This window comes from Ptiloglossa arizonensis, chromosome 12 (assembly GCF_051014685.1).
Source record: "Ptiloglossa arizonensis isolate GNS036 chromosome 12, iyPtiAriz1_principal, whole genome shotgun sequence".
NCBI classification, from domain to species: Eukaryota; Metazoa; Arthropoda; class Insecta; order Hymenoptera; family Colletidae; genus Ptiloglossa; species Ptiloglossa arizonensis.
In genome coordinates this window covers 13,463,917-13,488,367 of record NC_135059.1, presented here as the reverse complement: position 1 = coordinate 13,488,367, position 24,451 = coordinate 13,463,917, and the positions used below count along the sequence as shown (strand labels likewise).

At 37.1% G+C, this 24,451-nt stretch overlaps 2 protein-coding genes across 6 annotated transcripts; both read left to right on the top strand.

Annotated features, from left to right (window-relative positions):
• Positions 1-1,209: 1,209 nt before the first annotated feature.
• On the top strand, positions 1,210-17,487 carry LOC143153323 (sodium-coupled monocarboxylate transporter 1). Of its 5 annotated transcripts, XM_076324364.1 has the most exons (12): positions 1,551-2,436; positions 2,528-2,606; positions 2,673-2,775; positions 2,844-3,087; positions 10,449-10,791; positions 11,532-11,757; positions 11,834-11,901; positions 12,032-12,327; positions 12,476-12,694; positions 13,407-13,590; positions 14,149-14,436; positions 14,891-17,487. In XM_076324364.1, the coding sequence occupies exons 4-12, from the start codon at positions 2,951-2,953 to the stop codon at positions 15,134-15,136; spliced, it is 2,007 nt and encodes a 668-aa protein (XP_076180479.1). In that variant the 5' UTR covers positions 1,551-2,436; positions 2,528-2,606; positions 2,673-2,775; positions 2,844-2,950; the 3' UTR covers positions 15,137-17,487. The 5 variants fall into 5 exon arrangements, with proteins under 5 accessions (XP_076180478.1, XP_076180479.1, XP_076180476.1 ...); XM_076324363.1 differs by adding an exon at positions 1,210-1,358 and having other exon boundaries at positions 2,274-2,775; XM_076324361.1 differs by having other exon boundaries at positions 2,528-2,775.
• An 819-nt stretch (positions 17,488-18,306) lies between these two features.
• Positions 18,307-24,451, top strand: Myd (stromal cell derived factor mayday). Its single transcript, XM_076324393.1, has 5 exons — positions 18,307-18,841; positions 20,497-20,977; positions 22,082-22,345; positions 22,767-22,948; positions 23,265-24,451. Exons 1-5 carry the CDS (start codon positions 18,824-18,826, stop codon positions 23,439-23,441), a joined length of 1,122 nt encoding a protein of 373 aa, XP_076180508.1. The 5' UTR covers positions 18,307-18,823; the 3' UTR covers positions 23,442-24,451.

The following is a 24,451-nucleotide window of genomic DNA, read 5'->3' as shown; positions in this document are numbered from 1 at the left end:
TATACAATTTTACAGTAATAACTATTAGTTACAGGGTACATGTATCCTGTGTATTCAATGAATTATTAAGGATAGCGCTATATATTTTACAATTAATCGATATTTGGCAGCATAGGGAGATACTTGTAAAAATAAATAAAGGTTTGTTGTAAAGAAATTTGTGCACGAGAGGATTAAGGAAATTAGGATGATAAATTAATCGAATATCAGCAATGTTTAAACAAAATATTTTAAGCGTCTCAATCCTAATGCTTCGGATTCTTTTTGGTACCCATTAATCTGTAAAAATTAAATATAAAATATATTCAATTTATCCAATATATTCCAAAATAGTCAAATATAAGAAATAGTTGATTTTTATAGATAAATTTTTATTGGAAAAGACTCGTTGCTTTTATTGGAATGTTCAATAAGCAATTTACGATAAAATGATACAAAAAAATTACTTATCGATTGCTTATTGCAGTTCTTACTAAATTATTTCTCCAGTCATTTCCTTCAGTTTTTATTTAATTATTTTTATCGAGTTACGAAAGAATTCTGACTCAAAGTTGAGCAATATTTTATCTAGATAAAATTTTCGAATAATGTATAAAACATAAACAAATTTTTATCCGTTATTCGTTGTGCAAATATTGGAATTTGAATTATATAATGAAACATTTCACACATAAACTAATAAAAAAGTTCACTGTCCAATCGTATAAACTTAAATCGCAAATAAATCTCACTTATTTTTCCAATAAAATATTTTGCTAATCTCTGTTCTGATCCACATTGAATCGTATAAATACAAACAGTGGTGGAAATAATTACGTTTCGATTGTTCGAAAAAAGAAAATATTGTAAATTGATCTTTTTTATTCGAGTTTCGATCAATTTGTCACCTATCTTCTGGTGAGATTATTCGATTGGCCAGTGCAATGAAATATAACATATTGTCAGTATCCTTTTAAAGATCTATGTATCTGAAGCAGCTCATGTCAACTAATTCCAGTTTCTCGCTTAATATGGCGAACTTCGTCATGGGGTTAAATGGGACAAACAGAGAGATATGGCTTTAAGGTAATGTGCGATAATCACACTTCATTTACAACCTTGTAAGTTGTAACCGGTTGAATCCCGATTCAACTGATCGTGTATACGAATTTCATACGTACTCCGATTCGAGAGTCGATTTTTCGCGACAGAACCATCCGATGATGGAGAAGCAGCAGTGGCGGTCTATCAGCCCTCCTCATCGTAACAAGTATCGCAAGTGCGAGTCTCGTGCTTGACGCTGTTGCTAGTGGCAAAACCATTATCAGAAGGTGGTTTGCGTCGAAGTTCGTTTGTAAAAATGGTGGAAAATAAAGAATGTAAGTTCGGTGGTGTTTCGTGCTGTAAAAAAGAAAAGAAAACAGTTCAAATGAAAATAATTATTTAAACGTTAATTTCGGATTTTTTCCCCTCCATTTGTTCCTTAGTTTCATTTTAGCGTTTCTTTTTTTTTTATTTGTTGCGTTTTGAAGCAATATTGTATTACATAGCATCGTCGTTAATTTGGATATTCCTTTTTTTCGGTAAGGGTGCCCCAGAAAATAGTACCTACGTGTTGTTTGTTTTATTCAACTTTCGAATGAGTTGTAAATAAATCAAAATTTCGTTTAGCTTTAGAAAGCTGCAAAGGAATAGAAATTCTTGATGCTTTTGCGCCATTATTCGAAAGAAAATTATTATTTAATTCTGATTTTGAATATGTTCAAATTCAATATTTTCTAGGATATATTTTCTAGTTAACAGTTTCTTTTACGTTTTTTTGCTTTTTATTCTATTGCTCGATCATGATTTGTTTAAATATCGTATTGCTGATTTTTTACTCGAGATTTCTTCTTTGTGTCCACGACGAGTTTATTTTATCTTTTTTCCTCGGTGGATCTTTTTCTCGTTAGTGTAAATTTTCTTTTCATCGTACAGTCCTATGTTTCTTGAACATTCTTGTAATATTATGTCGAATCGATTGAAACGCACTCGTGACTGTTACAATTGCGTATATATTCAATAGACGAAATATTATAGATAACATCTCTACAACTCATCTTTACAACTCGATGTTGAAGTAATTTTCATTTTATTTACGGTTTTGCGATTCCCTGCAAGTTGTTAGCGCTTGGAATCTATAATCATGGAAGAAGTATCTTTTTGGATTATTTAACCAGTCTCCTGAAGTTTACAACTCGAAATTAATTTTCGGTGTACAATGAAAAGAAAGACCGCAAAAATGCTGCTTGTAGGTTGCCATAATGGCTACAAAAATGATATCGAAATGTTTGTCCTCTTCTACAAATCTTTATAACAATTTTGAGTGATCGATAAGTTTTGCAACTGAAATTACGATTGATCCACTGTTACCGAAGTTTTACCTGCTGGTACCTGTTAAATGAAGTCGAAGCAGAAGTATGTGACTGTAAATAACAAAGTGTTCTACAATTTTAAACAGTTGTGATAAATTTAATTCGATGAAACTCATAAATTGAATCTCTTGCAGTCACAATTCGACAGGAATTTCTTCGATAGAAGTAGACGTTCCAAAATTCTCAAGGACCTCGTGGCGACTTCAGGATGTGGTTTCGTATTGCAATTTAAGTTTACTTCAATTCAACGAATTTTACATTTAATTTCGTACTTTCTAGCCAATTAGTCTTCGTAGCGACAGTTCTATAGGAGTCCCTTCGGTAGAATCAGGACTTCCCAAATTCACAAGGACCTCCCGTTGACTTAATTTCGTATCCCAATGTAAGTTTACTTCAACTTGACCAATTCTACATTTAATTCTTCAACTTTCAACCGATTAATCTCCGCAGATCTGCAGGAGCCTCTTGGGTAGCATCGGGTCTTTCTAAATTCTCAAGGATCCTCTGTCGTCTTCACAAATTGGTTTTGTACCTCAACTTAAATTTACTTCAACTGGATGAATTCTACATTTAATTTTTCAACTTTTAACCGAGTAATCGTCGTAGATCTGCAAGAGTCTCTTCGGTATAATGAGACCTTCGCAAATTCTCAAGGACCTACCGTTGACTTCAGAACTCGGTTTCGTATTCCAATGTAAGTTTACTTCAACTTGACGAATTCTACATTTAAGTGTTCAATTTTTAACCGGTAGATCTTCCTAGGTCTGTAAGAGTCTCTTCGGTAGAAGGTGGTTTCCGTAAATTTTCAAGGACCTTCTGTTGACTTCGGTACTTGTTTTCGTATTAGAATGTAAGTTTACTTCAACTCGACGAATTCTACGTTTAAGTCTTCAATTTTTAACCGATAGGTCTTCATAGTTCTACAAGAGTCTCTACGGTAGAAGGTGGTCTTTCTAAATTTTTAAGGACTTTCTGTTGGCTTCGGAACTTGATTTTGTATCCCAATGTAAGTTTACTGCAGTTGGTCGAATTCTACATTAATTTTTCAACTTTCAACCAATTAGTTTTCGCAGTTCTGCAAGAGTCTCTTCGATAGAATCGGGTCTTCCCGTGTTCTCAAGTCAACCGTTTGTTGACTTCGGAACTTGTATCCTAGTTTTGTATCCCAACTTAAGTTTACTTCAGCTGAATAAATGATACATTTATGAATGAGGCCTTCGCAAATTCTCAAGGACCTTCTGTTGACTTCGGAACTTGGTTTTGTATCCAAACTTAAGTTTACTTCAACTCGACGAACTCTAGATTGATTCCTCAACTTTCGACCGATTAATCTTCGCAGTTCTACAGTAATCTCTTCGATAGAATCGGGTCTTCCCAAGTTCTCGAGGACCTTCCGTTTACTTCAGAAGTTGGTCTTGTATCGAAACTTAAGTTTACTTCGACTCGACGCACTCTACGTTGAATTCTTTAACTTCTCGACCCGGTTCGTGTTAATGTTCGATTAAAAATTAGTTCCCGGGCGTTAGAAAGATTCGTCGGAATACGTCGAATAATTATTTCGGAATCTGGTACGTCACCCCCGTTCTGAATGCCCACGGAAGCGAAAGGTAGCATCGTTTGGTTTGTGTCGCAATTGCCGCTCGGGCACGGCGTATTGTTGTTGTTTCCAGAAGTCCGTGGAATGGAAGGGGATGCTTCGTATAAATGGGCACATGTGACAATTAAAACGACAGTCTCAAATCGTTCTCCGCTTAATTCGTCCGTCTCAGTTCCAAACGAGAAGCGTGAAACCGAGAGTCCTAATTAACTAATCGTTCCGCTCGTCGGTTTTGCCGAAGTTCTTTAATTCGAACATAGCCTGCCTGTTCGCCAGCACTGAAATACGAGCATACATGCGTTACGTCAGGAAAACCAGCAAGATCATTCAGCTGCAGTTTCGCACGTTTCTTCTCAATAGTAGGACACACCGAGAACGCACTCTCTTCTTTTCTTCGTTCGATACAGGGAAGTTTGGAGCGCATTTGGTCAACCACTCTCTCGAAGCTGAAGAGGTAAGAGTTCTATGAAAGACGAGTATCTCGTTCTCGACACGGTGTTCGCGTGTTCACTACTTGGACACAGAATTCTCTCACTGCTCGAGAAAGTAGTAAACTTCTTCCACTTTTTCATCGAATAACGTTCAAAACCTGAAGAAAATATGTCTTCTCTTGCGCGAAGATTGCACTTTGATAGATTTATAAATTGGATAGACTTCCAACCGGAGATAAAATAGAGTCTCGTGTTTGGAATTGTTTACGATAGAAAAACTACGAGCGTGAGAAACGATCTTGACGTTCAAACATTTTTAGACACTGATCCTGAAAATTTTAAGTTTCTTAACGACCCTATGACGGTTTCGACGGAAGCGACGGTTTTTAAATTTTGATTTTTTATTCATCGACTCGATTATTGTTATTTTCGCGCGTTTTTTGCAGTCAAAGTTGATACGTGTTTTCAAAAGGGGGGTCTTCTATATTCCAGATGTGCGAAAGAGTGGTTTTTTTTCTAAAGTTCTAGATGTTGGAAATGTAGTTTCAAGTTGTCAGATCGAAGTTCGAGAAATTGGCGAAATTATAGGAATTGAAAGGCAACTGCGCGCAGATAAAGTTGTCGGGATGCTCGATAGCTGCCGAGTGCTTCGCTATCGGTTCAATACAAAGGTGAATCAGTTCATTTTTTGGTATTCTTACGTGATGTGATTAAACTAATCACTGAATTTCAGTAAGAAACTGTGTTAAGACAGGGTTATACAACTGTATAGTAAGAAGAGTGTACACGATTGAATGCGTGGATAGAACCGTTGCGTCTTATGGCGACCAACTTCAATGCTGTTCTTCTCGATACTATTTTTCCTATTGTCCACGACCGGAATTAGCACAACATGTGCGATCTATTTCTATTTAAAAAATCTTTTACTTTTTTCCGTAAGACAATTGACTTTTCCCATAAGGTAACTAGCGCAGTATACGTAGTCTATTTCTATTTAAGAAATGTTTCATATTTTCCTGTAAAATTTCAACATTTTTTTGAACTTTTGGTTTTGGCAATAATTGTATCAAACACAAAATTATGCTATTTATTTCTTTCTTATTTGAGATTAACAGATAAGTTTGATTACACGTGCTTATATCGATCGAACAGATATTGGGTGGTGTAACCGTCTTAAGTAATGTTAATTTAAATATTTCGAAAATAATTCATTAAGGTATGTATAGTTCTTAAGGTGGTTATACCTAAAACGTGTCGAAAAACATACTTCTTCTTCCGAGTCAACGGTTCTTTATGAAAAAAAGTATGTCTTCTCGAAGACATAAATATCTATAAATATAAAAAGTTCGAGAAAGCTATTATTACCAGTCTTTGAGTAATTAATTTAAAAAGAGATGCTACTTTTGGTGTTTTAAAAGGCCCCCTCGAGGTGAATAACCACGATCTTCGATAAAAAAAAAATTAACAATTTTTATTTACATTCTTGAGAAATTCGAATATTTAAAAATACATTCCTAAGTTTTATTTTGAAACTCGAAAATATACCGAAGTTATTTAACTATTAATTTTGAAACGTTTATCTCGAAACTATGTTTTTCGAAACGATTGTCAAGAATGGTTCCTCAAAATCTAACGAATGCATTGTCTTCAAATCTTGACACCATTTGTTCGGATAAACTATTTATCGTTCGGTCGTGTTTCTTTGTTTCATTTTTGGATTAATTTTTATTTTATCCTAAGGAAACAGACTGAGAAATTGCGTCGATAATGAAACTTTTAACTTTAAGTGACACATATTTTGTCAAGAATTATTATTTCACAAAAAGTCACGATTGGACAATCGCAAAAATATGTTTGTTTCGGATGATTGAGTTCGACGACAAATAACTATAAACGAAATTAGTAATTTTTTATCGATATTCTTTCATTTTACTCTGCGACGAATGAACCTTTAATATATTCGTACAAAGAAACAATTATCATACTTAAAGATACATTGCAAAGATGACCTTACTTTTCGACCCGGCACCCTGATTATCCCCTTTAATACTTATCTTAAAATGACTGTTTCACTGTCACGATTATCTCGTACTTAAACAATATAAACTGATTCGAGAGAAAATTCGGTCAAATAATAATTTATAATTTATACAGATGACGTAACCTTTAGAGTTGATTAGACATAATTTGTTAAAGATGAAAACCATTTGAATGACTCGATCTCACTGCAATCTATATACATATTTTACGTCAAAGTATTTCTTTTATGTAAAATATAAATCTTTTCGCATTCAGCTTGCTTTAGGATTAAAAGCTTTTCGAACTAAACTGTAGGATTAAAAATGGCGGAAATACCGAAAGAGGGTTGCGTTATTCTGCAATATTGTATTAATATTTAAACAAAGTAAGATCTAGATAATAAAGAAAATAAATAACTCGCTGTTGCTTCGTCACGGTGTTACGTTATAAATGAAGTCTTCACGGATCTCTGGATTACACGATGTATGTACATATTCCATTTCCGCTTCTCTGATTTTTAAATAAATCACAATTGTAACCCGAGCTTCGTATCGGCATTGAAATCCTGCTGACAGCAGCATTTGCCCTTCGTTCTATATTAAATCTATTGTTTCCTGACGTTGATATTCCAAGAGTTCGCTGTTCCATTAACCGCGAAGGCCTGTCTGTGATTTCAAAAGCTTTCCTTCTACTCTAAGTTTATTAGAACACGGAATCCAAAGTTTATTCATTTTGAGTGAACTTCTCTAATTCGTCGAGTTACCTTCGATCGATGATAAGTTTGAAGTTTCAAAGAGAAGATGAAATACTATATATACTAGTTTTTAAGAGTAGTACTACATATATTAGTTTTCAAGAGTAACATTACATATACCAATTTTCAAGTGTAATACTACACATACTAGTTTTAAAAGTAATATTGCATGTAGCAAGAGTAATACTACATATAGTAAGAGTTATACTATATATAATAGTTTTCAAGTGTAACACAAGTGTACTACACATAGCAAGAGTATTACTACATATATTAGTATTCAAGAGTAATGGTAAAATTGGAATATCATAAATTGAACTGCTCTTTTCGTTTTTACTCCGGAACTTCATTTCGATCCGAGTACTTCCATGAATTCCTCCCTCTTTCCCAAAGAAATAGAAAAAGAGCAGTGTACCATTGTGTAAAAATAGAAATACTATAGTATTCTCCAAGAACAATAGAAATGTGAAAATCGTACGATTGAACTATTTTTTCTGTCTGTGCTTTCGAACGTCTCTTCGGTTAATTCGTTACCGTGACTAAGAAAACAGATTTTCCAAGGAATTCTTTTCATTGCTTGTTCCAGCACGTTTCGATCTGGGTGAACCGGTTTCAACCAGAAACGACCGGATAATTGGGGATTATTGATGCGTATGATGTCGATAACGTTTACTGTAACAAAAATGTTTACGAATTTCATTGCTGATTGCAGCGTATATTCGTGTTTCTTCGAACGGTGACTGTTGCACATAGAACGCAGCATGTACCTGAATCGAGCGTGCACGAAGTTGAAGTTGCAATGTCGCTTCGAAGTATACTAAACTTTTGCACTCGAATCAGGACACCGCGGGTTAAAAAAGACCCGAGAATGCAATTTTTACTCCTCTTCTTAGATATTTTTCTAAATAGAAATATGTGGAAATAAATAATCACCCGAAAGAAGAAATAACTACATCTCGAGAGTGCTCGAAAGAAGAAAATGGGTAACGTTTGCAAACGATGCAAACAGTTCGAAGGAGAAACATAAAATTCAATTTCGAAGTAATGCTCTATCGAAATACCTCGAATAGGTTAGAAATTTAATCCAGAGGGCGCAGCTGTTCGTTGCCACCAATAGAAGAAACTACTTCCTTCTTCTTCTTTCTTAAAAGATTTTTCTCTTTGTTTCGCGGGAGCTGCGTTTGCCTTCGCGTTAACTGGTTTCAGCTAGAAACAACCAGATTCCTTAACGACGATCAAATGTTCATGTTAATAGCTGCATCGACGGTGCAAATCTTTCTAAACAATTACGCGCCCAATGGCGAGGCACGACGCGTTCAATAACCGTATCGCTCGAACCGAACAAGACGGAGAGCAGTTCGTTACACTTTGCTTACGTAAGGGGGATACAATCTGGGAGATTATGCATCTGTTTAGTGTTTCCAGACTGGTTCAATTAACGGTCACGGTGGCGATGATTCGAATCAGAAATGCTATTTCAAATAATTACGTTATCTGAAGTAGCCTTGAGAGTAATGAATCTGTACTTGAAATAAGAAAATGATAAAACATTCTTGAAAATAACGCCTCCCAAAAGCGTACCGTTACGAAATCTTTTAGTAGATGAATTTTTATGAATCTCTCTGCGTCTTTAAAACGACAAAGGGATCCGAATCGAAGAAAAAAAGAAATTTATACAACACGTATTATTTCGTTGATATTTTGCATATCGTTTATTGCCGTTACACAATGTGGTAAATATCTAAATAAATCGCGAATATACGAGGTGCCCGTTAGGTTTCCATATAAACTTTATTAGCATCTTGGCTGAAAATAAAACGAAAAATGCCCCCGCTAAAAAGTTATGAACTTTTTGCGAATTACGAGTCAATCTTTAGATACAGCGTATAAATATTTATTTGCTGGGTAAACGTCATAATTTTTTGGGTACACGCGTAGGCGTGTTCGTGGTTGCCCGAGGTTTAAAATTTTATTAACATTGTAGTATCGATAATAATTTCTACGTTATCTGTAACAAGAAATTATTAAATTTATCAACTATTACAAACGTATACCGATACAAAAACAGTTGTTTGAACAAACGAATCATTCGTATTACTTCATTAACACATTGTTGTACATATTTTAATTTTAGTATCGATTTTTTATAGAAAGTTTACTTATTACCTAAAAATCAAAGGAAAGAAGAAATATTATTCGGAAATATTATAGTTATTCTGGATAGTTAGTATTTTCGCTTTAAGAAAAATTTATCCAGACTCTAATGCGTTTGGAACGAATTTCGCACCAAAAATGAAACCAAAGAAGCGATAACGTTATTTAGGAAGAAATTTATCAATTTCTTCGTTGAGAAATTGGACACTCGTTCGTGTCCTTTACCTTTGATTTCGCAATTAGTTTGTCAACTCGTCACGTTGATCTTCGATAATAGCGAGACCGAGAAGAAGGTATATTTAATTGAATATTTATGATAAGAGAAAAAAAATGAAAACGAACTGTAACACGAAGGTCGATCGTGTTAACAAAATCGTTAAGCAAGGTCGAGTAGTCGTTGGAGTATGCAACGTGCTCGAATTACCTGCGATCTAGACACCTGGTGCTCCAAGGAATGAATTAAAAATTAAACGTAATACGACACCGAAACGAAAACGAAAGCAAAAATGGCTCGACTTAGGTTGCCACGATACGTAATCGAAATCAATCTGGTTCGCGCGGGATAGTCGGTCGATCGCGTGGCTCTTACATGATTTCTAGATCCAACGCGGAACCTTCGATCGAACGTCGATCAATGAGGCTCAAGGACGTTCAATGCCAAGTACAGAATTCGATCCAGTATTTCGCGATTCTGTTTACGTTTTTATTTTCCACATTGGTCCGACATCATTCGGTGATTAACATTTATCACATTTTCGATAAGCTCGAGGTGCATCTTCCTCACGATAACTGACCTAACCCAGACCTGACGGTTTCTTTAAAATAATATTACTCGTACTTGTCTCTGTACATCTCATTTATGGATAATCAATCGTTATTATTGAGATTTTTCAGGCGCAATCAAAATCTTAATATAATTAATTATCTGTATACAGGAGTTCTCGGAGAATAGATTAATTCATAAAATTTATACTCATTTATTAATTTTTTTGAATCAGTGTTTAATAAATTACTTTAAATATAAATATATATATATATATATATATATAGATAAAACGAGCGAATGTATTTAGAAGGCAATGGACCTATTCTTTTTCAAGTTTCCGGAAGATGTGTTCACGTCTACTCATGCTCTTCTTCTTCCTGGCCGTCTCCTCGGCAGAGCAGCGGCCATCGGTGGATGTCGACGAGAAATGCATGGAGAACCATCCGGTTCTCCTGCATTACTTTTCCTGGGCTGACTACATGGTGCTCGCTGCGATGCTGATTATCTCTTCTTTGATCGGCACTTTCTACGGTTTCTTCTCCAAGAAACAAGAGACCAGCGAGGACTTTCTGCTCGGTGGTTCGAGCATAGGAACGTTTCCCATGGCCATGTCCCTGGCTGCCAGCTTCATCACGGCCATCGAACTTCTTGGAAACCCTGCAGAGATGTATGAACAGGTACGTTGCACTCATTGTGTACATCATCGTCGTTCGTCGAACTTGAGAACATTTTGACCTCTCGAACACACTTCTTTGAATACTTTGACCTTTCGAGATCACTTTTCCAGCCATGAGTAAGATCAGAAAACGATATCATTTCTTCAGGGCAATGATACAAACTTTGAGTAGTTTTTTTAAGGACATGTGTAGACATAGTTGAATCAACAGAGGATACAGGACCGGTTGTATACCCTATCTCTTTCACTGTTAATATTTATTTTTCCACTCGTCTCCTATGCTCGTTTCGTCGTAGCAGAAAACAATACTTACGAGCAGGATTTGAATTTCTTTCAGAAGTAACCGTACAACATGAAGGTTTTCGATAAAACTGTTATACCTACGGAACTGCAAAAAGTGTGATATCGATACCGATTACATAATACGTTTTTAAAAAATGAAGCGATTAAACGTGCGTCATATTAAGCGACATTGATCTTTAAATTTTTTACAAAAAAGCAAATAGATATAAATATACTCTTTTTTTATCGATATTTACGAATTTATATATTATCAAAATTAATTAATTAAAATATACTAAGCGACTATAAAAAAGAACGAAGTATTGCTGTTTCTTTATAAAAATAGAAATATTACGTAAACTATTGATGATAAAAATGTAGAATTTTTGTGAAACTAACTATTACAATCAACTACTATTATACTGAATTAATCTAAACGTTTTTTATCGAATTATAAAGGGTACGCAATTTTGGATGATCTGTTTGGCGTTCATCCTGGTCGTACCGATTACTTCACACCTGTACCTGCCAGTGTACATGAAGCTGAGGTTGACCTCCAGCTACGAGTATCTGAACCTTCGTTTCGATCGTCACTGCAGATTGCTCGCAAGCGGATTGTACATGTTGCAAATGATTCTTTACACGTCCGTCGCGGTGTACGCACCAGCGTTAGCTTTAAGTCATGGTAAGTTTTATAAAAAGTGATTCGAACGAATGACAAGGGCCTGTGCTCGGTTAACCTACCTCTTCCATTCTTACAGTCACGGGTCTGAATACTTACATAGCCGTCACTCTAGTCTACGTAGTCTGTATTTTCTACGCCTCGCAGGTTCGTATTTTTCTTTACACGCGTTTAACTCGAAACAAATCTCTGGAGATGGTTTTTAAACTTTTTAGCTCGAAGATCTTGCGAGCATCTGAGAACCCAATCTACATTCTTTTCTTTTGTTTTATTTCAGGGTGGAATGGTAGCCGTCATAATGACGGACACGTTCCAAGGAGTGGTACTTCTCGGTTCACTGTTCCTCGTCGTTGGTTACGGCATGTCCTGGGACGGCGGCCTTCCCACGGTGTGGGACGTGAATCAGAAATCCGGGAGAATGCAGTTCTTCAACATGGACCCCACTCCTACGATCAGGCACAGCTTTTGGAGCGTGGTGATCGGCGGAACCGTTTATTGGACCACCATGTTCTGCAGTAATCAAGCATCCGTCCAAAAGTACCTCAGCGTGGAGACCATTGGTCAAGTGAGAACGTAAGTCATCCGAAGAAGTTCTCGCACATCGCTGTACCTAACAAAAGTTTCAACAACGAACAGAAAATGAACAAGTTTCTATTCGTTACTCGTTGAATAGAAATTATAGATTTTTCTCGAAGCCCTTCAACCGTCTGCTCTATTCTAGGGCGTTATGGGTGTCTGCTTTCGGTATGATCCTCATTTACACCGTGAACTTCTTGACCGGTATGGTGCTCTACAGCACGTACAAAGACTGTGATCCTCGGTTGATTGGTTACATAAACAGCCAGGATCAACTTCTGCCACTCTACGTAATGAACGTTATGGGTAGTCTCAAAGGTTTACCTGGCTTCTTCGTTGCTGGGATTTTCGCTGCCTCTTTAGGGTACGTATATCTACAATCGTGGACCTTTGTTTAAAAGTTCTTATTAAATTATACGGACTTTGTTTCGTAGACTTTTACTTAAAAATTTTCATTAAATTATACGGAGTGTCATTTGGACTTTTACTTTAAAGTTTTCGTAGACTAATTTAATTTGGAAAGGGAATTCAAGTGGTATTGTCCGTTTTTGTACGGGCCGATTTTATTTACGTTTAAATATCTTAAAAAATATAGGTTTTATAAAAACATGTTCCAGATAAAAGTTGTGTACATTAGAATTTCGTAATGAGAAGTATATATTTGTAATAAAAAAAAAAAAATACATTCTCAGAAATATTAAGGTGATATTGAGTTTCCAGTTAAAGACACTGTATTTTTTTTTAATATTTTATTGTAGCCGATAAAAAGACGAATTCACTGACCGATAATAAAATGACCTTGAATCAATCCGCAGTTACTCTATCTCACTCAGTTCTTGATCTTTTCCATTTACTTTTTTTTTCGACAATTTTTATTCAAATCATTCACGATTTTTAACAGCAAAAAAAAACAGGAAAACGAATGGATTTCCAAGGAGTCGGTATCAATTTCTCACACCGGGTGTACGAATAAAAGATAAATATTACGACCGGAGCCTCATCGAAAGTCTCAAAAAAAAGCCCTCGAAGCCATTGCGCGACATTTAATGTAAAGCGAGTCTCGGTGAACTTTTCAGAACGGTGGCAAGCGCTCTAAACTCACTGGCGGCGATCACCTGCGAGGATATTATTCAAGGGTTGTTCAAGATAGACATGCCAATCACGAAAGGCGCGATCTATGCCAGGTGGATCAGCATCTTTTTCGGTGCCCTTAGTTTCGCTTTAGTCTTCGTCGTGGAACGTCTTGGAAGCGTTCTTCAGGTATTGATCCCCTTCCAAACTGTCTCTCCTCTGTTTCGTGTTTCATTTTTTCAAGATCACTTGTGTATCGAAAATACGATACGATTTACTGGATTTAAAAGATACTTTGGTAAAAATTAAAACTGAAACAATGTCTCGAGGTAAATTATGTACACTCGATCCTCTTGTAACACGGTGTTCTCGAAAGACGATTTCGATACGACACGGTGCAAAATTACAACAGTCCTACAATAAATCTTAATAAATTTGGACAAACCTCGTATAGCGCGAATATTTTGGTTTTGGCACCAATTGTCTAGGTTTCGCTCAACAAATTAATCGTGTTATTTTAATTCGCTTCACGGTCAATATTTTTTATAAGGAGTAAAATAATCTTTTTAATTTCACTTAGAAATTTCGAAGAACTGTACATTTAAGAATGAAACATGTATAAGAGTCTTGGACGAAAGAAAACAGAAGAATGGCATCTCTTAGAAATGTCAAAAGATCGTTAGGATTCGATTTCAATTAACGCAGAGTATCGAATGTTTGTCAACACCCTCGGACTCGATGTTTCAGGTGGCATTATCGTTCAATGGTATGGTCGGCGGTATTACCTTGGGATTATTCTCTCTGGGCATGTTCGTGCCGTGGGCAAATGCTAAGGGAGCAATTTCAGGTGCCATCGTTAGTCTGATAATCGTTCTATGGATAGGAATAGGTGCCCAAGTTGCTGCCCTTACAGATCGGATTTCCATGGACACTAAGCTCGTGTCGATCGATGCTTGTCCCTGTGTCAATAATATCACGTCCGTAACCACGAATCATCTGGTCGATGATCTTGACGAAGTATCTTCAATTTATAAGGTAAGTGTCTCCTTTTCGTCAGTAAACCATTGATTTTCTTGCACAGAAGTTACCAGAAACAGTGGTTTCTTCTTTTCGCGTTTCCGTCGGAAGGTCACGCACACTGTGTTCGAAACTTTCGGAGCTGATTCTACGAGTCAACCTAAGACGAAAGTCAAGAACAAAGAAATTGCGTTTCTGGCTCCGTGTTCGAGTTATTACGGCTGGTTACCCATAAGTAACCAGTTATTTTCGATAACAGTTTTTACCGTCTCGCCTTGTACATTATTTTTGTACAATTGAAAATATTATCGCATACGCAATTGAATGTTCTTGCGTTTCCTTAGGCTTGTCGTTGTATTATAAAGATAAAAACACGAGTATCGTATGTTCGGGATCGTATTTTTTATCGAAAGACTGTGAGTGTAGGGTTAACCGGAAGAATGCATTAAAGAATTCGTTAACCCGTTTGCAGATCAGTTATCTGTGGTATAGCGCGATCGGTTGCATCCTGACAATGGTGACAGGAGTGGTGGTCAGCTTCGCCACAGGATTCCAGAAGCCAGCTGATCTCGATCCTGATCTATTGAGCCCACCGATCGCCTCTTTGTTTCGTATAATAACGAAACCACACTCCAACAACGTCCAAGGGATCACGAACTTAGGTCTGGAGCTGGACGATGAAAAGTTGCACGTGGAGAACGTCAAGAGCCCCGTATGAAGGGAAAAATGCCGCCTAAACGGAGCAACGTTCGTTCGTTCCGATGAACTCTGCTTCTTAAGGTTGTCCAGTACTCTGTTAGAAAAATTTATCGACCACGTGAAAGATGTTTATCCTAGATTTTAACGACGAAACTTCATTAGCATCGAACCGAGTGCCCAACAACGTTTCAGTATCTAGACCCTGGAATCGGAGTGCCAAATCCGATTGGTGGTTTCAAAGTGTTCTCTGGATTCTGGAGCATTTGTTTCCTCGGCACTCGCTAGACTCTCACTTTTATTTCTCAATGTAGCTCTACGTTAGACCTAAGTCACGTACGAGGATCCATTTCGAGTGCCCGGTTAATCGATAAAATGAACTCTGTAACGATGATTCCAGGGTCTACTATCGATGATCTCGAATCTCAATGCCAAAACTACGCCAAAGATAGTGACTCAAGGACGGTCACAGTCTTCCGAGTGACTCTCGAATCCTAAGTCTCCGATTCAGAGCAACGCCAAAGATGAAGATTCGAGGAGGAATCCTCTGGGAAACTCTCGAATCCAAACCAACCTCAAAGATGGGGATTCGAGGAAGAGTGCTCTGGGAGTACTCTCGAATCCAAACGATACTAAAGATGAAAACTCGAACGAGAGTTTTGTAGAAAACTCTCGAATCCAAAGCAACACCAAAGATGGAGAGAGGAGATTCGAGGAGAAGTCCTCTTCGAGTTTCTCAAATCCTGAGTAAAAATCGAGCCAAAGATGGAGACTCGAGGAGTCCCCTGCGAGTTTCTCGTATACAAAGCAACGCCAAAGATGGGGGGCTCGAGTAAGAGTCCTTGGAATATATCTCTTTGATAAAATGAAAACGTCGAATAATCGAAACTGTCTTCCAAACCAGCAATATCAAAGCAAAGTGTAACTCGTTTGTTTCTCGAGATTCGTGTTTGCCTAGAGTTCAAAGAGTACTAATGACAACGATGATACTGGTAAGAAAGATCCTTCCTGGTCCAGAACCACCGACAGGAATCTTTACTTTAGGGAGGGATCGTCTAGACTTTATAGGTACCCAAAGAAGACGTCAGAAGGCGACTCGCAATGACCTAGAATAGTTTATTTATGACACTGTTTAATAGCGTACTTATTTTACTTCGCGAATCCTGGTTATGCCTGGACAAAATACGCTGTCGATAACTATATATTTTTCATCACGAACCTCTGTATCCATTTCTGTCAAACATTACACAAGACGCAATTAGTGGTACAACCGATAAGGAGCCTTGTTTTTGAGACAGTTAGCCTTGCAATTCCTCGGGATGATGAAAGTTTTCAAATTCCATGCAACGTGGCTGTAGATGCCCGATTAAATTTTGTACGTAACGTTTGAAAGTAATAATTCATAACTGAGTACAAATTTTCTTTTATCGTCTCTATACCATTCCCGTGTTAACACGACAAGATGGCGATCTTATGTATTTATATTTCACGAATTAACTCGATATTAACAATTTTCTCGATTTATTTTTACACGCAAGTATTTTCTCTTCGATTGTATGGCATTTCGTATATTTAATTTATGATACTAGGAGATTCTCAATTGAGAAAAAATGCGGCCAAGATTTTTGTACTTGTCAAGCACGCGTGACCGAATTTTTTACCTACTTTTTAAAATTTCATTCGTACACAAAGAAAAAGACACATTTTGCTCCTGTTCGTAATTCACCGAGACAGTTTTACCCGCGATATCGTTTTTAATTTACATTTGGAATATCGTATGCGTCTGGAGAGAGGCAAACTGTCCCTCTTCGTTTTTAACTCGCATACGAATGTAATTTATTTCTCGAAAGAGGCACAAAACGTATCTGTTTAAATATTTCGGCCGGATGCTGCATTTGCATTTATTTAAATACATTTTGCTACGTGCACGGAAAAGTTCCACGACCCTTTATTTATTTCTTTTTTTTAAGCGAGTTTTATCCTCAAATAAATTAATCTCTGGCAAACGATGCACCGCTTTTCTTTTTCCCGTTTTGTTTGTTCTCTTCAGGTACCGTACACACGTTTTCTTTTTCAAGCGTCTTGTCGATCAGGGGATGACTGTTTTGTTTTAGTTCCGTGAAGATGGATTTCAACCGTTTCACTCGATTGCGGACGTGTACTTTATTTTCATTCGTGTTTCGTTTCTTTTTTTTGTATACGCAGTGGAAGATAAGAAACCAAAGCGAGGTAGCATACGCCGATACTTGGTGTCAGTGCGTTCTTTTTACCGTTCGGATGTATTTTATCATAAGTTACTTCTATGTTAGATTACGACCGTATTTCTAGGAGTATTTGTATATAAGACTAAAATATACTAGACAAATAATTTTATTACAATCGGGCGTTTCTTTATTTCTTCCCTGTCCCCGCGTTTCTTCGCTTCATCTCTGTTCCACTTTTCTTTCCTTTCGAAGTCGCAGGAAGTTTGAGCATCGTGATAAACTCTGGACAAAAATCTGGAAAGGTAGCCCATCTAAAGTGGGCCAGAATTTATCCGCAATGCGACAAAAATAGATCGACTGGTTTTTTCGGTATTAAGACACACATACGAGAATAATTAAAAATTAGATTACTCGATATTGTCGTAAGTTTTTTTAGGAGCATATCGGGCTATTGTAAAAATAATAAAAAGTATTATTAGTTTCGAATTAGAATTAATTTGCGTAGTCAACAACAAGAGAAAAAGGAGACGAATGTGTATCATCTCACGTGACTTTAATGCTATGTCAATCGAAGAAACTAATCGCTCGAACTTAAAGATGTTTCAACTACTTTTGCAAAGAAATTTAGTTTAAATTTCGAAAACGGAAACGAAAGGGTCACTCGAGTTGCAAAATCTGACAGACCGGACAGATTGTCGAAGACAGGTCGGTTACGGAGAATAAGTGATAAATGTAATAAAACGAGCAAAAAAAGTGAGTCGAGATGCCCAATCTAATAAATGGTGTAACTTATTTGGTGTATTTGTTACAGTGCGACTCTAGTTCGGCGAGAAACGGAACGAATCCCAACGATAAGATAGAGAGTGACAGGAAGAGTGGTCGAAAGAGGAACAAGGAACGCGGTGTTCCACCGCGAGGGGGACAGAGAGACCCACCGAGAGAAAGGACACGACAGTGAAAGTGGATCAATACGCCGTTAACGTTTCGCCAGGCAGCGTGTGAACGGAGTGTCTCTTCTCCGTACCCACTTATTTTCTATGAAGGAATAGAGCCATCGGGAGAGAAGACGAGTCAGCCCGCACCGTCATCGTTATCGATCTCCTCGTTTCCAACGGCATCGTTCCCACCGTTTTCACAGTCGATGCTTCGTTCCTTTCGAATCGAAGGTAACTCCACGCTCGGGCCCCGCTTACGGAGAACACACCATTCGCCCGAGACACGGTGCCTCGATAGCTGTCAAAACATGCCCGTCGATGGACTTGACGTGTCATCGATGAAAGAAGTGTTCCGCGCAAGGATTCGCGATTGACAGTGTGATTGTGCGCGTCCAGTAGTGACAATGGAACTGTTCGAAACGTCTTTTAGGAGACTGTTCGGATCATCGAGGTCTCGCTAAAGGAATTTCTGAATGGGGAGAAGGACGGTGGAGAATTTTTGGGGCTGCGCATCGGTGGACGAGTCCGGATTCGTTTGAGGATCGACTCGTACGGTGGATTTCGACCGACATGTATTTTTCCTACTTTGTAAGTAGCTGTTACGACGTTGTTATTACCTTCTTGGACGGGATAATCGATAACAGTGATTTTCAAACATTTTTCAACAAAATATTTTTGTTATATTTACTTGGAGGTAAATATTCGATTTATATTTTTCGAAATTGTTTTCATCGATTATTTAGGGAAGACTCTTGGTAAAAATACACATATTTAACGCAATGTGTATCGCGGTTAATTAAAATTTAGAAATTGACGGTTCTCTGTAAACGAGATAATGGAAAAGATACACTCTTGCAGTTACTGAGCTCTGATGATAAATATATCAATATAGAAAAAGGTGTCTAAGCTGTATATATTATTGCTCCGATTCACGATCAGAAATCATCCCCTTTACTATTTGTACTCGTGTCCTTCTGTGAGAGAAATTGTGATTTCCTAACACCTTCTCCAAAGTCAAATCCCTACTTTAAACTTTACTTGTCAAAGATAAATTATGGCTTTCAATTATGTTTTTTTTTTTAAGCCGAAGAAAGTCTAGGTTCTATATTTGCTGTCCCTCCTCCTCCCTCTTCATCTGAGAAAGAAACACGGTTTCAGGTTCCCTTTTAAAGTAAAAAGGTAACCTCAAATTCCATTATACTTTCTTCAAGGAGGACTCTGAAAATTCTTTTTTACTTTTAGAGATTTCTCTTTCTTTAAGAAACTGTGTTTCAAGACACCGACTTTGAAAACAAATTTTTCAAACTAAGTTCTCTTCTACGAAGAATCTCATTTTAGGGCTCTCAGTCTCAAGAGTGAACCTTCGTCTCAAAAGTAATATAAACTGTGTTAAATATTTCGTTTTCAATGAGATAGTTTTATCCGCAAGCAAAGTAATAAGAATCGTTTAATATTAACCGATGGAAAATGTTAATTTCCTCTCGTGTATCGTGTCGAGTATACTTACCAAGATCTTACAAACGATAGTGAAACAACAGTAGCTTTTATAGGAGTGTTGCACTATGTCGTAAGTTATTACGTCAACTACGAGGTGAGTGGGTCCTTCTAGATGTCTACGCCACTGCCGGTCACTGCTCCCACTGTGAGACAACTGACGATCATGTGCCAGCAATACCATAAATCTTTAGCGTCCGACACCTCTAACGTCTACAGAGAACAATTAATAACACGGTCCCAAAGCCCCGAACGCGATTTCGTTATTCTTGATATTCGCCATATTTTTACCTGTACAATCGCCACTTAAAATTTTCAATCTTTTTTACCGAACACTATGTATAAAAAAGTTTTCTACTTATTAAGTAAATGTATGCATCTATAATGTCCAAGTTCGTCCAAACCGTTTCGTTGTTCTTTATTTTCGTCACATTCTGGATCGTATCAATATTTCTTAAAGTTTCGGACCTCGTTTACCGAACGTGCACGCCACGAAGAAAGATTCTATGGTTAACGAACACTTTACTACTGATATTTGTAAAAAAATTCTAAACGTACGAATTTTTCCATCGAGATCAATTATTAATCAAACAGTGGTATTTTACATAGGAAAAAATTGTGCGTTTCTACGAACGTTTAGGGACACCCTAGTCTTCGTTTTTCGAAGTAAAATCCCCGTTACACCATCGTGGTCCTTCTCAACTTTCAAAAATAACGAGAAAATAATTCTGACAATCTTCGGTTCGCAGATCCCCAAGATCACCTGCAATTCCGATCTACGGTGCTTTCGGTTCCTCCGTTGGACCATCCTAGTGCCCTTGGTCATTTACCTTTCCTTCCTGTTCATCAAGTACCATAAGAACGTGCCTCTGAAGAGTCTAGCGTCTTCGTCGACCGAAAGGGATAACGAGGGCGCGATGATTGAGAATTTGTTCGTTGAACTGGAGGCGGTGACAGTTGACAAGAAAAATCTCGAGCGGTACAAAGGGATGGCAGGATTCGATCGTCGTGACGAACAGAGTATAAAGGAGGCCGAGGAAGCGGAGAATCGGGAAAGTCCTAGATCCCTGCTCGAGGATATATTTCAAAGGGCCGACGTTGACCAGGATCAACTGTTGGACATACAGGAATTGGCAAAGTGGATTCACACGAAGATTACGGAACACGTGAGCCGCGCCATGCGAGAGAATGTTGGCTTGTTCATCGCGATCGATAACAATCCACGAAATGGTAAGTCGTAAATGTTCGTTGATCTTCTTAAAATACTTCAAAACAATTGTAAATCTTATTTATATCTATTTGAACAGTGCGACGATATGCACGTTTTTTTACACGAAATCTTCTTAAAACTTTCATAGAAATTATTACAAGTAACAGTTCGCTTCGGACGAGTTAGTCGAATATTGCTTCTGCTAATTAATTTCCGACGCAAGAGGTTAAAGGGTTTTGGGGACGAAAAAAGTACTTTTTTCAATTATTTTTTTCCGAAGAAACCATAGCACTTGTAAATGTGTTTTAATAACATTTCAATTGTTACTATTTCTTGTCGAAAAAAATTGGAGGTACTCTGAAAACGTGTATCGATGTGTGGAAAAAATGCTGCATTAAAAAGTACTATCGTTTTTCCAGAAAAGATAACTAAAAAAGTGCTTTTTTTCCTCCCCGAAATCAGAAGATTCTCTTAAACGAGATAATTTTCCGGGTCGTTCGAGATTCTTGTGTAAAATAATAATAACAAGCTTGTTGCAATTAATAAGTGAAATCTAACGATTGTATAAAATCGTATATAATTGTATCCAAAGATGCGAGATACAATTGTTGCGAAGAGACTCGTAATACGGTAACGTAACTATACGAGAGAACGTTGACTTGTTCAGTGGGATCGATAACAATCAACGAAACGATAGGTCGCAAACGTTCGTTAACCCAGACGATTGCAACGAGCTTATTACAATTAATAAATAAAATCTACCGATTGTAACGAATCGTATACAAAAATGTAATTGTTGCGAAGAAACTCTTAATATAACAACTCCTCGTTAAAACGAACACCGTTGAGTGCGCTCGAAACGTTTCAAAGAGGGACCGTGGCGAATTACTTCTTACGATCGGCTTCGTTGAGCTTCAAATTATTATACCATTATTATAGACACTGGGTTGTTCAATAAGTTTTGTCGTTCGATAAATTTACAACGCATACAAGATCACCTTAGAATTAAGGTAGATCGCGTTAGAAGCTATTATTTAACATTTCAAAGTATTTTAAAGACTACCCCGACTACGAAGAGATATCCCCTGGCTGCTCGCATTGCAGATATCCGTTCAATGTTCCAGGCGAGGTATCGTGGGAAGAGTATCACGCGTACTTTCTCCGATCCCACGGATTTCCCGAGAGTTATGTCAGCTCGCACGACAAGAAGCACAGCGACATGTCGCGAACTCTGAAAGAGAACATCATGAGAGACAGAGCGAGATGGACGGAAGCTGCTAGAAACGATCCGGAAAGGTTGGCGCTCGACGAGTTCCTGGCTTTCACTCACCCTGAGAGCAGTCACAGAGCTCTCCTTCAAATGGTGGAAGAATTGTTCGAGAAATTCGGTGAGCCAGCATTATCTAGTTTTCGCAATATCGCGGTTTCTTCTTTCCGCAACCAATGTCTCTCGATATGTACAGTGCGGTACAAAAGTCTCGAACTCGTCGGAACAAGTATTAATTTATCACCTTTGAACGATGCAACGTAATTAGACGTCCCTAATTATTTTCTATAATAATAAGTTAAACATAATTAAGTTGTCGAACTTTGAATCGATCTGATCGATAATACTAAAATACGTTAATAAAATTAAATACTTATCGTTCGGTTAATCGGTCGGTGTTCGTTTTATACGTCTGACAGTTGTTGAAAGAGGATGAAATATTTTTTATCGCGCTCGTTTGACCTCCTTTGTTTTTTTTTAAATTGTTCAGCAAAAGAACGATACACGTTTAACGTGTTGGTGTTTTCGTTTGCTCCTTCTAGATCGCGACGGGGACGAGCAATTAACGGAAGACGAGTTCTCGGATTTACCTGTCGAAGGAATGGGTCTGGATTTAAGGGAAGACAAACACGAGCCAGTTGGCGGAAGCGAAGACAGACGACAGGAGTTCCGGCATCTAATCGACAAGAATAAAAACGGGAAAGCGGATCGAACGGAACTATTGGTAAGGAACGATACAAAAGTAACATCGGAGAAACAAAATAAACCCATTTCCTACAATTATTGTAATTCTATTTCCAATACGAGTACCGCAAAAACACAATAAAGCCATTTGGCAGAGTTATAGTAGTTCGGTTTCGAATAGAAGTATCAGAAAAACAGAATGAAGCCATTTCTCGCGCTATTCTATCTACGGTAAACGAACTTACAATCGGCGATAATAAACCTTTTGTTTTCTAATGTAAAAAATTCTCAATCAAGTCGGGGACGTTAATGAACGTTGCAACGATATTTGTTTTAATTGCAATGTGTCCCTTCAGATGTACATAGACCCAAGGAACCCAAGACACGCCATTCAAGAAGCTCAGCATCTGATTAGTCTGTCGGACACGAATCTCGATGGGAAATTGAACCTTTCAGAAATTTTGAGCAAAATGGATCTATTCCTGGGCAGCAAAATGGTGGACACGGAAGGAAGTTTTCACGACGAATTTTAATGATTCAGTATTAACGAGATCTGCGTTGGAAACAGATTCTCAAGGAGGGGAGGACTAATTAAAAATGGAAGTCTGAAAATCAAAATTTCTATCATATTTTATAGAAAATGAATCGTAATCCTTTGTAATCAGAATTGGGCATCAAGCTTGATACTATTAATAGTATTTATCAATTTGTAACATTTTTCAACAAGAAGCACAAAAGTATTTATAAAAATGAAAATTAAGTTGCTAGTGTATGAAACAATATTCATTTTTATCTAGCCGGATAAAATCGATACCAAATGGTAAAAAGTTGTGCCCAATTCTAATTCCCTCGGATCTTTTTGCAAAAAGAGGTCCACTATCGCTAAAAAAGACAATATTCATTAGCAATATTTGGTAATTCAATGGAACAAGGATCTTTCTCGAGATCGATTTGTAAAATCGCTTGTTAGTTCAAAAATCTCTTATATGATTAATTGAAAACTTATTTTTTCATGGAACGAAGCTCTTTTTTACTTTTTCTATGCTTTTAGAATAAAGATTGAACTATTTTTTGGCATTTTTAGAAATGATTCATTCGTTTACAATCCACATGGCGTCGATTTGTTCAATTATATATAAGGAATTGGTTGAATAATTGTACACGGTACTCTTTTAAGCTATAACATGAAACATTTTTTTCATGTTGCAAACGAAGTACGAGGATTTCATTGAAAGTAATACCTTCGGAAACGATAATAATTATTCGTCGAAATTTAAGGCAAATGATTGTGCTGTACATTGAATATTATAATATTTAATGTCAATTTCTCCAAAGTCTACTTTTAAATTGGAATTTTCTACATCGCTGAAATATTATACTATTTTCTAGGGAAAAAATGAAAATTGTCAATATAACTTTCAATACGAATCTCGTACAATATTATGCGATTTTTAAAACGCGTCTGTGATAGTCTTTGTGACGTAGAATATTATTTCTCTGTCTACAATTAGTAGGTCTGCACTAGAATTGTTGATAAATGTTC

Excerpts from the sequence above, each read along its gene's own strand:
- LOC143153323 (XM_076324363.1), top strand. The coding sequence starts at position 2,951 with ATGAATTCTACATTTAATTTTTCAACTTTTAACCGAGTAATCGTCGTA. Across the intron at positions 12,695-13,406 it reads ATTTTCGCTGCCTCTTTAGG|AACGGTGGCAAGCGCTCTAA; the intron begins GTACGTATATCT and ends TGAACTTTTCAG. Across the intron at positions 13,591-14,148 it reads GTCTTGGAAGCGTTCTTCAG|GTGGCATTATCGTTCAATGG; the intron begins GTATTGATCCCC and ends TCGATGTTTCAG.
- Myd (XM_076324393.1), top strand. Across the intron at positions 20,978-22,081 it reads CGATAACAATCCACGAAATG|GCGAGGTATCGTGGGAAGAG; the intron begins GTAAGTCGTAAA and ends TCAATGTTCCAG. Across the intron at positions 22,346-22,766 it reads AGAATTGTTCGAGAAATTCG|ATCGCGACGGGGACGAGCAA; the intron begins GTGAGCCAGCAT and ends TGCTCCTTCTAG.